This window comes from Ammodytes marinus, assembly GCF_949987685.1.
Source record: "Ammodytes marinus genome assembly, chromosome: 15".
Classification (NCBI taxonomy): Eukaryota; Metazoa; Chordata; class Actinopteri; order Uranoscopiformes; family Ammodytidae; genus Ammodytes; species Ammodytes marinus.
The window spans coordinates 4,758,181-4,771,590 of NC_137219.1; the positions used below are offsets into that span (position 1 = coordinate 4,758,181).

Sequence of the window (13,410 nt, forward strand, 5' to 3'; positions counted from 1 at the left end):
CACTGCAGACAGAGCGCTCCTCACTCAAGGACACTGCAACCGGATACACAGCTGCTGCCAGGGTTAATCTGGTGGTGGGGCAGAGAGAGAGAGAGAGAACCACTGGGGCTTCAAGGATTCCTCTGACCTCCCAAAAGCAGGATTAGGGACTATCTAACCAAAATTTAAATATGTTAATAATATGTTACTAAACATTGTATTTGTTTGTGTTGTATTTCATGTTTTAAATGTGAAAGTGTTTTAATGTGAAATGTGTATGTTTTTCTGCAGCTTTCTTGGCCAGGACTCCCTAGGAAAATACATTTTCATATCTCAATGGGAATATTCCTGGTTATATAAAGGTCAATGAAAAAAGAAATGTACACACTTAAATGCTGAGGCTTGAATAATCCTTCTTACAAATCATGGAGCTTTTCATGAGGCTGACTATTATGGGTTTTAGTGAGTAAGTTATATCCATCTATATACTGTTCACTCAAACCAACCCTGTGTTCCAATTTGCGTACTATTTATTTTTTCACTATTCTACATACTACAGCTGATCAACAAGTATTAGCATGCATAAGACACACAACTGGGACATACTTTTACTTATTCAGTTCTGCATCTGACTACATCTATTGGGACATCCTTAATCGTTTCTGTACTAAATAGCAGGGAAGTATGGGAACTGGAACACAGCCCAAGTTCGGTATTGACAACAAAATGTTGGACACAATGTTATCTCTTAAAGTTGAGGCTTTAATTCCAAATTATAAATTGCAGGCACAGTGCAACTGAAAGGCACTTACTCTAGGACAATTTGTGTGCAAACATCACCACACTCAAACGAGATTCCCCAACACACAAAAAGCATTACAGAAATATACACATAATCTTCAAAGCTACTGAATTAGCCACTCCACACTTTAAACAAACCAAAATGTCCCAGAAATAAAACTTAGAGCATAGTTTAACAAATATAAACATGGCGCCTTAAATGTGCAGATAGTATAACTCAACAAGCACAGCCTTTAAAATGAAAAGCAGAACAGTTTGTAGCCCCAAATGTTAAGGGATAAAAAGGTAACAGTGCCATCTACTGGTGACTGAGAAAAACAATTAAAATCTGATTTTTAAAATAATTTCTAAATAAAAAAATCAAGTTGTTTTGCACAATCTTTAAACAGATTAGATAAATCACAAAATATCCCTGATAGATGATTTCAAAAGGAATGCTCTGATTTTGATACAAATTAATTAATACGACAATACAGATAGTCATTTACGGTGGTGTGTTGCATCCTTTGTATTTGTGCATCAATGGTGGGTCCTACATACATAGTGGTGCAAACACTTCCAAATATGCAACACATTGACAAATCCGAACAAAAATTCTTCTTTTTTTGCAGCAAAAATTTCACAATAATCAAAAGTTAAACAGAGGTAACTGAAAGCAGCCTATAGTTTGACACCACCACCGAGTCAAATATATAAAAGGAGACGATGCATGCTTGTCATTTTGCACGAGTTCCTACATTTGAAAGTTTCCCATCCTACTGGTGAACTTCTCCCTGTCAATGTTCTTGTTTTCGGGGACATGTCTGAAGGTGCAGTCCTGTCTTGTGCACCCTGTGGTTCTCCAGAAAAAGCATTCCTTCTTGTACGGGCTACGACAAACAACAACAAAAACCATTATACCTCACTCGACTATTCCTTTATAGTGATATTCTGCAACGCTTAAAGAGGGGGGTTATATACTTCAAAGCATCACCTTTTAGGAAATTGGAAAAAAGAAAAGAAAAATAATTTATATGAACCGAATCAAATGCTATTTGAGTTTTTTCCAGAACATGTTTTGCACTGGCTACTACAAGTCGTCATAATGGGACTCTAACCATTAGTGACTTCTAGTTAGTTCACCATGTTTTAACAATAAGATACAACTGACAATCTTTAACACATTCCTCTCACTTCAACGACTTCAATCACTTTACACTTGCAGATATACAACCAACAACAATATCAACTGCATATCATGCAAGCTTCTTTGAGTATTTTGTTTTCTGTATTTTGTGAGTATTTGTATGTCAAGCATCTTTGAAGGTCTAGAAAAGCCCTATATGATTCCTATCAATTATTAGTAGTAAGTATAAGAAGACGTTCTTACCCGGGGCGTGAAAAGGGGTCAGCGCTGGTGGATTTTGGCAAAAGTCCTGCTTGGATGGCTCTGTTGGGATATCGCACTGAGAGCGGCGCTCCCTCTACCACCATTCCCTAAAGAAAAAGAAAAAACAAAAGCAAACAGCAGGTCAAGTTCAATTAAAAAAAAATCCATTTAACTAGCCGATTCTGAACATCTGGGGCCGTGTCCGGACTGCCATACTAGCGTCCTACATACTCACCATCTATATACTGCATACTCTCTACTCAAAGATCGATTGTGTATGCGAGTTGCGCCGAAACGTTCTAAGCTGAAATATACTCAAGCAATGAAGAATTTCTTCTTCTTCTTATAAGATTCAGGCAGTTAAGACGCTGTTTAGCGTATAACCGCCCTCTACAGGTTAGATATTGAACTAGATTTTTACAGTCCTGTGTTCATCATCTGTGTTTTAGACCTCTTGTTTTATAATTATGTTTTGAGGCGGAGGATCCCTCCGACGCTCTCTGTCCGGCTCATCAGCACTCAGCTGTCTGTGAGTTGAGCTGGACGAGCCGCGGTGTGTGGAACAGCGATCTGTTCTAATCTCTCTCCACTATCAGACTCACATCACTCATTTCACTTAGTGACTCTAATGTTGTTAGGTATTTATCTTCATCTCTTATCTATTGTAAGAGTTTTATGAATGACTGCACGTACAGTTGTCAGATCGCGGACCCCAAACAATGTCGTTGCCTAGCAACTTGCTCGAAAATATTTAATTTTCCTGGGCGGGTAGAATTGACCCAGTGCATTGTGGGGCGGTTGAGTAGGAAAAGTATACAATCGATTCATACCCAAAATCTTCCCGGAAGTTAGTACTCATCCGGGAATTTCTCGCATACCCAAACTTGCATACCCAACCGTCACATACTCAAATTGAAGTCAAAATGAGTATGAGTAGGACGTTAGTATGGCAGTCCAGACACGGCCTGTATGTATGGATAAGTATTATGTCGTCTTTGTAAGGAAGCTGGATAATCAAGCATGGACACACTTGTCTTTTCCAGCTCTATCTACACCGATGCATTTATTTCTGGTGTTTAATCCATGGCTACAACAAACAATTAGTACATTATCGATTGATGATAATTTATCAATCATTTGGTCTATAAGAAGTCAGAAAATGACAAAAAAAATGTCCATCTCAGAATCTTCAGAAGTCCAAAATATTCCATGTATTATTACAAAAAGAATATTTATAAAAAAATTCAAAAAATAAAAATAAAAAAGCAGTTGCCCATGCTTTGGATTAAAAAAAATACGTTAAAGTTTAAGTCTCATAGTTGCGTCGACACATCAACTAATCGTTTCATGGCTTGGCAAGTACTAATATTACACCCATATGTAAACAAACATGACTGTGTGAAAGCATTGGCTCAAATAAAACGAAGGCTTGAATTCAGTTGCCAGTACTTTTGCCCAAGACGAATTTCCTTTGGGACATCAAAGTTAATCTTATCTTAAATAACTTTGAAATGTTATCATATTTTTCTTGCATACTGTAAATTCCCTGTGTTGAGAAATAAATGCTTTAACTGACAGTAAACACAGTTGAGCTGAAGGCACACAGCTTGGGAAATAAGGAGAAGTTTTCACAGAGAAACAACAGATTAGATTTATGTCAGAGTCGTTTTGTATAATGGGGAAAAATAATGCTACAGTTTTCGAGAAGCGGGCTGACTTTGAAGAATGAATAACAATAATATATTTTTTTATGTCTGAGAACAGTTTTGATTATTTTCTTTTGTTTGTTTTTGCTTTCTTTTTATCTTTACTTCTTCTGAATAAATACTTTTTCAATTCCAACTGCAGGTGATTTAGTAAGACATTCAACTTCTCTGCTTGCTGCTCCACTGAGAATCTGTCAAGTTCTCAAGTACCGGCACTAAAAACCTAAAATATTTTGCAGGAACATTCTACATTCTTTTGTGAACATAAATCCTTTGATATTTGTTATATCAAGTAAATCTTCACTTTTTAAAGTTCAAAATTGAGTCAAGCTAATATAAAACTTGCTGAATAAAAATGTGCTGCGTACAGTGGACAACATGCATTTCTGATTCAAAAACTGTTTACAATGAAATAAATATTAAAATATGTATATGTGCCATGACATAAGCTTATTCTACCATTTGATCCAATGTGAGTGTCTCAAAATTGACAATATGCCAAATAATAATGCAGATGTCATTCAAAGACAAACGTATACAGTACATACATTGATACACTGGATGGCCCGGTCACAGTCCTCCTTTCTGGTGTAGTTGACAAAGGCACACTGTTGCTCCAGCAACATCTTGATCCCATGGACTGTCCCCGCTCTGAGGAGAGGAGAGAGCGTAAACACATGAGCTGAAATCATTAACACTGGGGAGAGATTTGATTTGTTCTTATTGACTATAAGCTGCAAGTCTACACATCAATTCAGCAGAAATAATGCCTAAATAATGCATTTCTGATGACCACATTTTTAGAGCAGAGTGAATTTGAAATATTTCACTGAATTATTAAGTTTTTTTTCCCCCAAAATATTTCACTGAATCTACACGTTACCTGTTTTTTTATTTTATGTTTTATTTTATTTTCAAAAACCTTGTGAATCTAATGCAAAAACTCAGACAGCATCTGATTATGACAAAGTGTTGAATGACTTTTTCAACACAGAAACATGCTTAGGAGGCATGAATGAGATGAGTGTGTTACCTGCTGAAGACCTCATGGAGTGTGGTGTAGGTGACGGTCGGGGACAAAGATCCAACCCAGATGGAGAAATACCCACTTTGTAAATAAGAGAAAAAAAAATATATACTTTACACGCCACTTTAAGACAAGAATTGTTAGAAACCAATCCATCAAATTGTTTTTTTAATTTAATAAATGTCCATGTTTAAAAAAAATAAAAAATAAAAAATGTAAATGCTTCACATTAAACTTACACATTTTTAGCCGGGGGAGTCGGGGACTGTGATTTGGGCATGGCGTGGTCCATATAATCCAGCACTTTGGTCTGCTGTGGTCTGGGGCGGTTTGCTGCCTGGAGGACAGTCCATTCTCCGTCATCCTCCTCTTCCTCCTGCAGCTGCATCATCACCTGCTCTGTGATGTCACTACTGGTGCTGGCTTCTGGAGAGAGAGAATAGACAGAGAGAGAGAAAGAAAGAGAAAGAGAGAGAGATGAAATAGCATGACAGCATTAAATTGACAAACTCAGCTTTCAAATTTTAAAGCTATAGTGCGTAACTTCTGTCGCCCCCATGAGGAATTCTGAGGAATTACAACAACACTGTCTACATGAGGTAAGCCTTTGGTGATCGCTCATGGATTTTATTCATTCTGCTGTACGTCCAGGTTTTTCTCTTAGAAGGTAAAGTCAACAACTGAAACATTTCATTAGCGCTTCTTGAGCTCCTGTGCTATTGACGGGAGGCGACAGGCTAAATTTACTTAGTGTCAACTTATTTGGCAAATGCTTGAATGTAAGGAACGTTCATTTATTGAAAAGAAATGACGCACTATAGCTTCAAGTAACATTTTTGGACATTTACCTCTAGGACCAGGGTTACCACCGAACAGAGCTTCGACAGCTTCCTCTAACGTGGCGTGAGCTTTCAAGGCCTCCGAGCTCTGTGGCCACGTGAATCCCATTTCCTAAAAATGAAAGTACAAAAAAAAAACCTTAGCTGACGTCATACTTAAAAATTAGGGCTGAAACTAACGATTATTTTGATAATCGATCAATCTGTCGATTATTTTCTCGATTAATCGATTAGTGGTTTGGTCCGTAAAATGTCAGAAAATGGTGAAAACTTTTGATACATTTTCCAAAGCCCATGTGGACGTCCTCAAATGTATTGTTATGTCCAAAACACACAGATATTTCAGTTTACTGTCATAATAGGATTAAAGAAACCAGAAAATATTCACATTTGAGAAGCTGAAATCAGAGAATTTGGACATATTTTATTAAAAAATAACTCAAAACGGTTAATCGATTATCAAAATAGTTGGCGATTATTTTAATAATCAATTAATAATCGATTTGTCGATTAATCGTTGCAGCTCTAAGAAACATGCAAAGTACGTTACCATGAAAATGTTCTCATATGAGCTTTGACATATCTTAAGTGATTTTTTTGGCAGTGTAATCAGTTGCACATTAAAGGTACAACGAGTAAGTCGGCACGTTGGCGACACCTTTGAACAAAAGCGGTAGTATTTTTACGACGCCAGCTGTCGTGAAGCTGTTTTCTAGCTCGTGCAGGGCCTCAAGATTCAAATAATCAGGAAGCAATATAGTGCGTGTCCGTGTGTTGAAAGTGTGAGGGCACCGGACTCTTTTCGGCTCGGTGAGAGTGGTTAGTGACACAGCATCAACTACACCTGACCTGATTGCAATGAGTTGATCCATTGTCACCTCTCACGGAGCTGAACGAGTATGTGTCCCCAGTCCCCACACAAAGCGAATGAACGAGAGACGGCAGTTAGTTATGGATCACGATGAGGTAATGTGTTTATGTTGTTGTAAATAATGACTATTTCAGATGAATAATGGTCATCTGATGATGCTGGTGAGGCAAAGTAAACTTTGTTTTAGTAGGCTACCGCTCATTCATTTAGGAGTAAACACTGCAGTCTAGGTTCGCTGCGTGAAATTGTGTATACGTTGCTTGGCAACGCCCTCCCGCCCGCCTATCACTCTCCCTTTGAGTTTTTCTTCATTGCATTTTATTTTTTTTTCTTTGATGGTTCAGCCCCGTTATCAGTCATTATGACGACAAATAACTGTCTCAAACAAGGCTCCCGCTCCCCTTCTAGGATGACCAGATCGCATTTCCATTACTTTTCACACGTCCCGCAAATTGAGACGTTGTCCCGCATTGTTATTGAAAGTGAGCCCCCCTTTTTAAATGCGTGTTTTATAATCTGGCATTAATCCGATAGCTGTCAGGAGACAGCAGTCTCCGTTTGTCTGTGTGTGTGTTTGTCTGTGTGTGTGTATCGGGCTGCTGGGCTCAGTGGCTCTGTGAAGGTGCTGCCTGCAGTGCTTCAACGTTCACTTTCCTGTTACTTCAAAATAAAAGCCAACTCACGTTTGTCAAGTGAAATGCTAATGTGAAGCCAGTGAAATGCTTTTAATGTGAAGCCGCAGCCTTAATGCTCTATTTGTTTAACAGTAGCTAACTTAACTGCTGCACGCTGATCTAAAGATAGTGTTTTTTTAATTTAGAAAGCCGTGTCTCTGGCATTACCGGTGGTGACACGAGTTTATTTTGCTAAAAAAACGGCACTTTGTCCCGCATTGTCCCGCACAAACGTAGTCTTTGTCCCACATCTGGTGAATTGGGATCTGGTCTCCCGCTCCCCTTCCCTCACCTGGAGTGATAGGCTTTTCAATTCACGTTCCTGCGCCACACTGAAATCTGCGACCAATACGGATATGTGACCATAGAGCATGCACGCGTGAACCGAAAATCGGACTGGGTGTACGACCAGATCAAATGCAGTAATAAAAACTATATAAAAACGTCTTTCTTTGCACTGATGGTCTCGTTTGCTGTTAAAGGTAATTTATGATTATCAGAGGAAAAATTAGGCTGTTTAAAAGATATTTAAATGTTACTCGTTGCCGCTTTAACTTCTCCTACCATGAGGTGCAAAGTCTGCGCTCGTTTCAGCTCTGTCGTGGCTTCAGCGCTTGTACTTTCCAACTTCAAAACTTCCTTATAGATCAGCGAGGCCTCGTAGTATTTCTGGAAGGGGGATGAAAAAAACATAAAAAAATCGTTCCAATTTTACAGGTGTGTGTTTACCACAACTATAAAAGAAAAAAAAAACATGGTCCAGAGAATTTGAAGAAAGTTAAAACATGGAGACAATGAATATGAAGAGAAAACACAAACATATATAAAGTTAAAAACACAGTGTTTTTACTGTCTAGACCGTCTGTCTGTGTGGGAGTATCAAACAGTCCACATTGCAACAGTCATTGTTTTTATAGAACGTTTGGATCAAAATACTTATTGTGCAATAAGAACCGCCTCGTTTAACCCGAATTTCTTCAAAGTTCATCAAATTTATATGACAATATATTTCATTTGGATTGAAAAATATGCCTTACTCTCTTTTCAGATGTTTACTATCATGCAACTAACTCAGCAAATCACAGTGTTAGATGGATTTAGTGGATTGAGAGGCTTTAAGTATTAGCTAGATAGAGGAGCAGTTAATTACCTTGAGCCCACACAGCGCTTTCCCTTTTCTAAATAAACCTTTTATCCAGTTTGGCTCCATGCAAAGCGCCAGATCGGCATCCCGCAGAGCATTCTCACATTGATTCATTCTTTCATAACACAGAGACCGATTTCCAAATAACCTGAAAAATAAAAGTAAACAAGTTAAATGCGGTTATTCAAGGGCATTGATGCTACTTAGTGATTCTGGGAGCTTTAATTAAAAGCCTTAACTCCGTTGAAGTCTGTGTACTTACTTATATTCCTTTGGGTTGTATTTAATGGCATCAGTAAAGTATTTTACAGCCATCTCATACTGTCCAGAGGCTGCCAGGCGATTTCCAACACCTACAAGGAAGAGCAAGGACATTACTGCCTGGTATAGTACCTTCACTTTGTTTGTTTGGTCAACTTTTCAATGAAAAGGAAAAAATATATATGTAAATTTGAATTTACCAGCAAGCTCTCTGCTTCTTTTTTCATACTCTTGTACAGCAGGATCTGATATTGTCTGTTGAAATCAGAGGTATTAGGTTAAGACGATATGAAACTAGTCTGTGAATCATGCACACAGCACTACATTTGAATGCTACTTTCTGTCAATCACCAACGGTTGATTTTAAAGTTACTGATACTGATCAGAAAACAGATTTGGTGGAGTGCTAGAATATCTCTATCAAATTAGTAGTGATACCAGGTTAAAATGACGTAAAGAAACATGTATAGTGTGTGTTTAGCGTCCCCACCTGTTCATCGGGTGTAGGTTTCACTTCCGTTTTTGGAACGTCAAGTTTTCGCACTTTTGGCTTTTTCTCACTGGACAGCAGAAATTCCACGCCTTTCATTTTTTCCTTTTTTCTCACTTTCTTAGACTTCTGGATAGCCGTCTCCTCGGGCTCCGATTTAGCCGTAACAGCACATGAATTATTGAATTTCAATTCCTGTTTAGGATACTGAAAAACACAAAGGGTGGCATATTTAAAAGATAATCATCCACATTTTTGTTTTGTCTAGATAAACTGACATAACAGAAAACACGCCGAGACAACCAAAGCTTCAGTTTTTTCATCAGCAGGTTTTAGAAACCGACTTTGTCGATGGCTTTGATCAAAATCAGTCATTTCTGAATTAACCTGTGTAACAATGCAATTTCTTGAACATCTTTACTGGTTACTAATTTGCTGGGAATTCTTGTAAAAACTCAAATTTGCCTTGTGGAAGAACAACTCTTACAAGGACATGTGAATGGAAAACTTGAATAAATAGTAGACCAATGCAAAAAAAAAAATTGCATTTATTTTATGAAAGTAGTATAATACATACATACACCTTCTATTAAGTCACTACCCGTTTAATTACTGGGGATATATTATGTCTGCTCTAGCCTTTTTTTATTTTATTTTTTAGATATTTTTTGGCATTTTTCATGCTTTATTGATAGAGACAGAGGTGAAATGGGGCAGAGAGGGGAGTGACATGCAGAGAACGACCGCGGGCGGGAATCGAACCCGGGTCTGCTGCTGGGCCCGGCCCGGGGTGGGGACGCCCTACCAACTGAGCTAAGGGCGCCCCCAAGCGTCTGCTCTAGCCTTAATATAATTGTAAAGTTTACAGGTAAATTTAAAAGGTTCCAAAACAGTCATTTTGTTCCACAGTGTGACAAACAAAGAAAAACATTCAAACCTTTTGCTCTTCTTCTTCTTCTTTCTTAATCTCAACAGTCACCTCCATTTTTTCTTCTTTAATTTCAGCGCTGCTCTCATCGGAACCAACTGAAGCCGACTCCGGTGCATTTTGTGTTTCAACAGCTGCAGGAGTTTCATTTTCTTCTGCATTGCTTTCAATAATTGGGTTTTCGTCCTGATTTTCTGAGGAGCCAGACTCGTCCAGGTCTTCTTGCTCTTCCTGAAAAGAAAAAAAAAAAAAACATATTACATGAAATCAGCAGCGTTTGTGAGTGGATTTCAAAAATCAAGGTTTGGTTATAACACATAATGGTAACGTGACTTACTTGTAAATTGTCTTCAACTGCAGTCTTCTTTTCCATACGCTTCTTTTCTTTTTTACGCTGTAACAGAAAGAAGAACTGTGTTGTGAGCAACTGTCAAAAAAATAAATAAATGAAAAATCATCATTCAAGGTTTCGTCTAAAGGTGGAGTCAGCAATTCTGGAGAATGCTTGTTGTCATAATAATTTTTTGTCAAAATCAGTGAATGTCTCCCCGTGATCCGCTACCTGTACGTACTGTGTGTACACTGAAAAAAAAATCCAATGTTAATACAAAGCCCAGGCTCTGTAAACGGGCATATTGCTAATAGCTGTGGTGAGTCTTATTTGTTGACATACCAGTTTACAGGGTCTAGACTGTGATTTTGCAAAAAAAGCATTCTCCAGAATCCCTGACTCTACTTTTAAATCCCCATGTTTACACCAACACTGACCAATTTCTTCTTCTTGTTCCTCTCAGTTTTCCCTTTAAGTCGTTCCTCTTCTTCTATCAATTCTCTTGCATGTCTATCAGCTTCCTGGGGGGAAAAACAAGTTGAACCAATGTTAAAAATAAATAAAAACCAATCTTACACTATTAAAAAGGTCTTGCGGTGAAATATAGTATTATTTACAGTTATCCAAAGTGTACTTTAATGTATTTTTTTTTGAGTCAGCCAAAAAGCTACACATAATTAAGAATACCTCTTCAGATAGCTGTCTTATGCTTGGATGTGGATCTAATGGTTTGGTATTAATATGATGTGGACAGTAGCTATCATCATCTTCATCATCAGAATATATGAGATCGTCCTCCAGGTTTCCTTCAAAGCTCCGTAAAAAATCTAATCCTAATAGAGGGAGAGAAAAGCATAGCACTTCAAGTACCTTTAAGTAGTTTAAAAAAAACAATAGTAGGCTACACCATTCTGTTTCCCATCGCAACTTTATTTAAATAAACAGAGACAGCCAGTTGAGAGAATGTTTTACCAAATAATCCAGAGGCAAAGACATCCAAGATAGTGCTGGGATTATGACGTCCATTTATGAGATCTACCATAGATTCCTGAGAAGGACAAGAGAACAGTGACTTAAAATGCCAATATCAATTTGCAACCATCTCATTATTGCTGTGTGTTAAGTTATTGGCTGTTATCTGCAACAGTAAGAGCTGGTATATAATATTTATACAGTAAACAGTAACATCGAGCCAAGATACTTCCATGTAATCTATGTTACTTTGCGCTAATAGAATCACTAGATATATGCATTCATCCAAAAATGTTGGTAGTTTTTCCTTTTACACTTCAGGAAAAAACTCAAAAGAATAACAGCATCTACAGTATCATTTTGAGGAGTTGCCTTACTTAATTTTTACCCCGTTGTAAATTGACTATCTTTGGACTATGGGACAAGGTTTGGCATGATGCATTTTCAATATGTCACCTTTGAGATTAGGGATATGTCATGGACATTAATCAGCATTTCCTGAGATATATTACCAAACAATCCTAGCCTAATCTTAACTGCATGTACGTACTGCTATAATACAATGTGTTCCTTCAGCTATTTTTAAAGGGTGTCACCTGAAGCAATTACCAGAACATCTGTGAGTCAATGTTGTTATAATGTATAATGACTAGATGTTGATGTGTGACTATATATTGTTTTTCTCATAAGGTACAATACACTATACATATATTGTATTGCTTTAACATGACTATTTAACTGTAATCTGACTGTGGTGTAAATTAATTACTAAAACTACCATTTAAATGCACATTTTTACTTTTAAATTACACATTTGTAATATCTTGCCTAAAAGTTTAGTCTATCTATCTATCTATCTATACTGGTGTTCACACTCTCAGTTGTGTTCCCAGGAAGGTGACATACTCACAACACCTTTACTTAAAACTGGATAGACCTGTTGTATCCCAACAATAATAAAACAATAGTTATAGCCAATGCTTGAATCATACTCACGTGAGTTCGCATAAGTCTCGAGCCTTCTTTGATCCTATTTATAGGTGCTGAGAGGTACAACAAAAGGCATTGTTAACTTCAAACACATAAAATACATGTTTCAACTTTTATTAAAAAAAACACTACTTAGCTATGGAAAAATCCACTGACTACGTGCTCATGACGTGTTCACCAAAAACCACAGCGATAGCTAGAAAGCTAAAGTAGCTAAACATTAGACGAAATAGGTCAAGTCCCCAGCGAATCAAAAACCAAGCTTTTAAAAGGAAACCGCTGCATTATCCTTACCTTTAACAATGGCTTTCTTGTTCGACATGATGTTGACGTTATTCCTTTGTACTCCTGTCCCGCGGTAATAGTTTTATTTTGTACCTTTAAAAGTGGCTTATGTTGTTGAAGCAAAAATACCATGTACTGCAGCGAGTGTGTTCCGCGTTTTAACAGTGGAGGCTTTTGGTCCCGCCTCCAAGACGCTCCACCAATCAGCTGCTATATTTTTTTCAGTTTAGGGCTGTGATTGGATATTGGGTCTGCCACTCGTGGTAAAGGCGGGATTTGACTGCAACATGAGGCCTTGATGGCACCGTGGCACCATAACAGTCATGTCCTGTTATTACAGAAATGCGGTCATTAAGATTATGAGTTACGTTTAACATTGATTTAATTGTAAAAATGACACAAGGAATGTAAAGGATTGTGCCTTTATACAATACAATCAAAAACATGAATTTTTGCAATTTGTGTACCTCATACTTATTAGCCTGTGTGTCAGTGAGTTCACTTCTTGACAGTTTTTTTTTTTTAGCTTTAAATAGTTAGGTGTCTGTATGTTTGCGTCTAAGTCTGTCATGTGGCTTGTTGTAAAATAATATGAATGAGTTCTCAGTGGTTCTCATTTAGAATATTATGGGGCTAGTAATAAAGTAGGCTATTCATTAGCCTACAGGAAGACTAGTGTGGAGGACAAAACATCAAGGAGGACGAATAGCATGGGTATTTGGGAGACACCGGACTGCCACTGA

General features: G+C 37.6%; 1 protein-coding gene across 1 annotated transcript; it reads right to left on the reverse strand.

Annotated features, from left to right (window-relative positions):
* Positions 1-648: 648 nt before the first annotated feature.
* LOC307261514 (uncharacterized protein) lies at positions 649-12,818 on the reverse strand. Its single transcript, XM_080042072.1, has 18 exons — positions 12,677-12,818; positions 12,389-12,435; positions 11,393-11,468; positions 11,108-11,253; positions 10,858-10,941; positions 10,427-10,483; positions 10,099-10,320; positions 9,162-9,368; positions 8,872-8,926; positions 8,673-8,763; positions 8,417-8,558; positions 7,831-7,935; positions 5,731-5,833; positions 5,122-5,308; positions 4,889-4,963; positions 4,404-4,506; positions 2,150-2,256; positions 649-1,649 (listed from the first exon to the last, which is right to left on the reverse strand). Exons 1-18 carry the CDS (start codon positions 12,702-12,704, stop codon positions 1,514-1,516), a joined length of 1,971 nt encoding a protein of 656 aa, XP_079898198.1. The 5' UTR covers positions 12,705-12,818; the 3' UTR covers positions 649-1,513.
* Positions 12,819-13,410: the final 592 nt, after the last annotated feature.

What these genes read in the sequence shown, in the direction of transcription:
- LOC307261514 (XM_080042072.1), bottom strand. Translation starts at nt 12,704, where the DNA reads ATGTCGAACAAGAAAGCCATTGTTAAAG. An exon ending in AACCTACACCCGATGAACAG is followed by an intron (nt 8,927 to 9,161) that starts GTGGGGACGCTA and finishes TGATTTCAACAG; the next exon opens with ACAATATCAGATCCTGCTGT. An exon ending in TACAACCCAAAGGAATATAA is followed by an intron (nt 8,559 to 8,672) that starts GTAAGTACACAG and finishes TTTATTTTTCAG; the next exon opens with GTTATTTGGAAATCGGTCTC.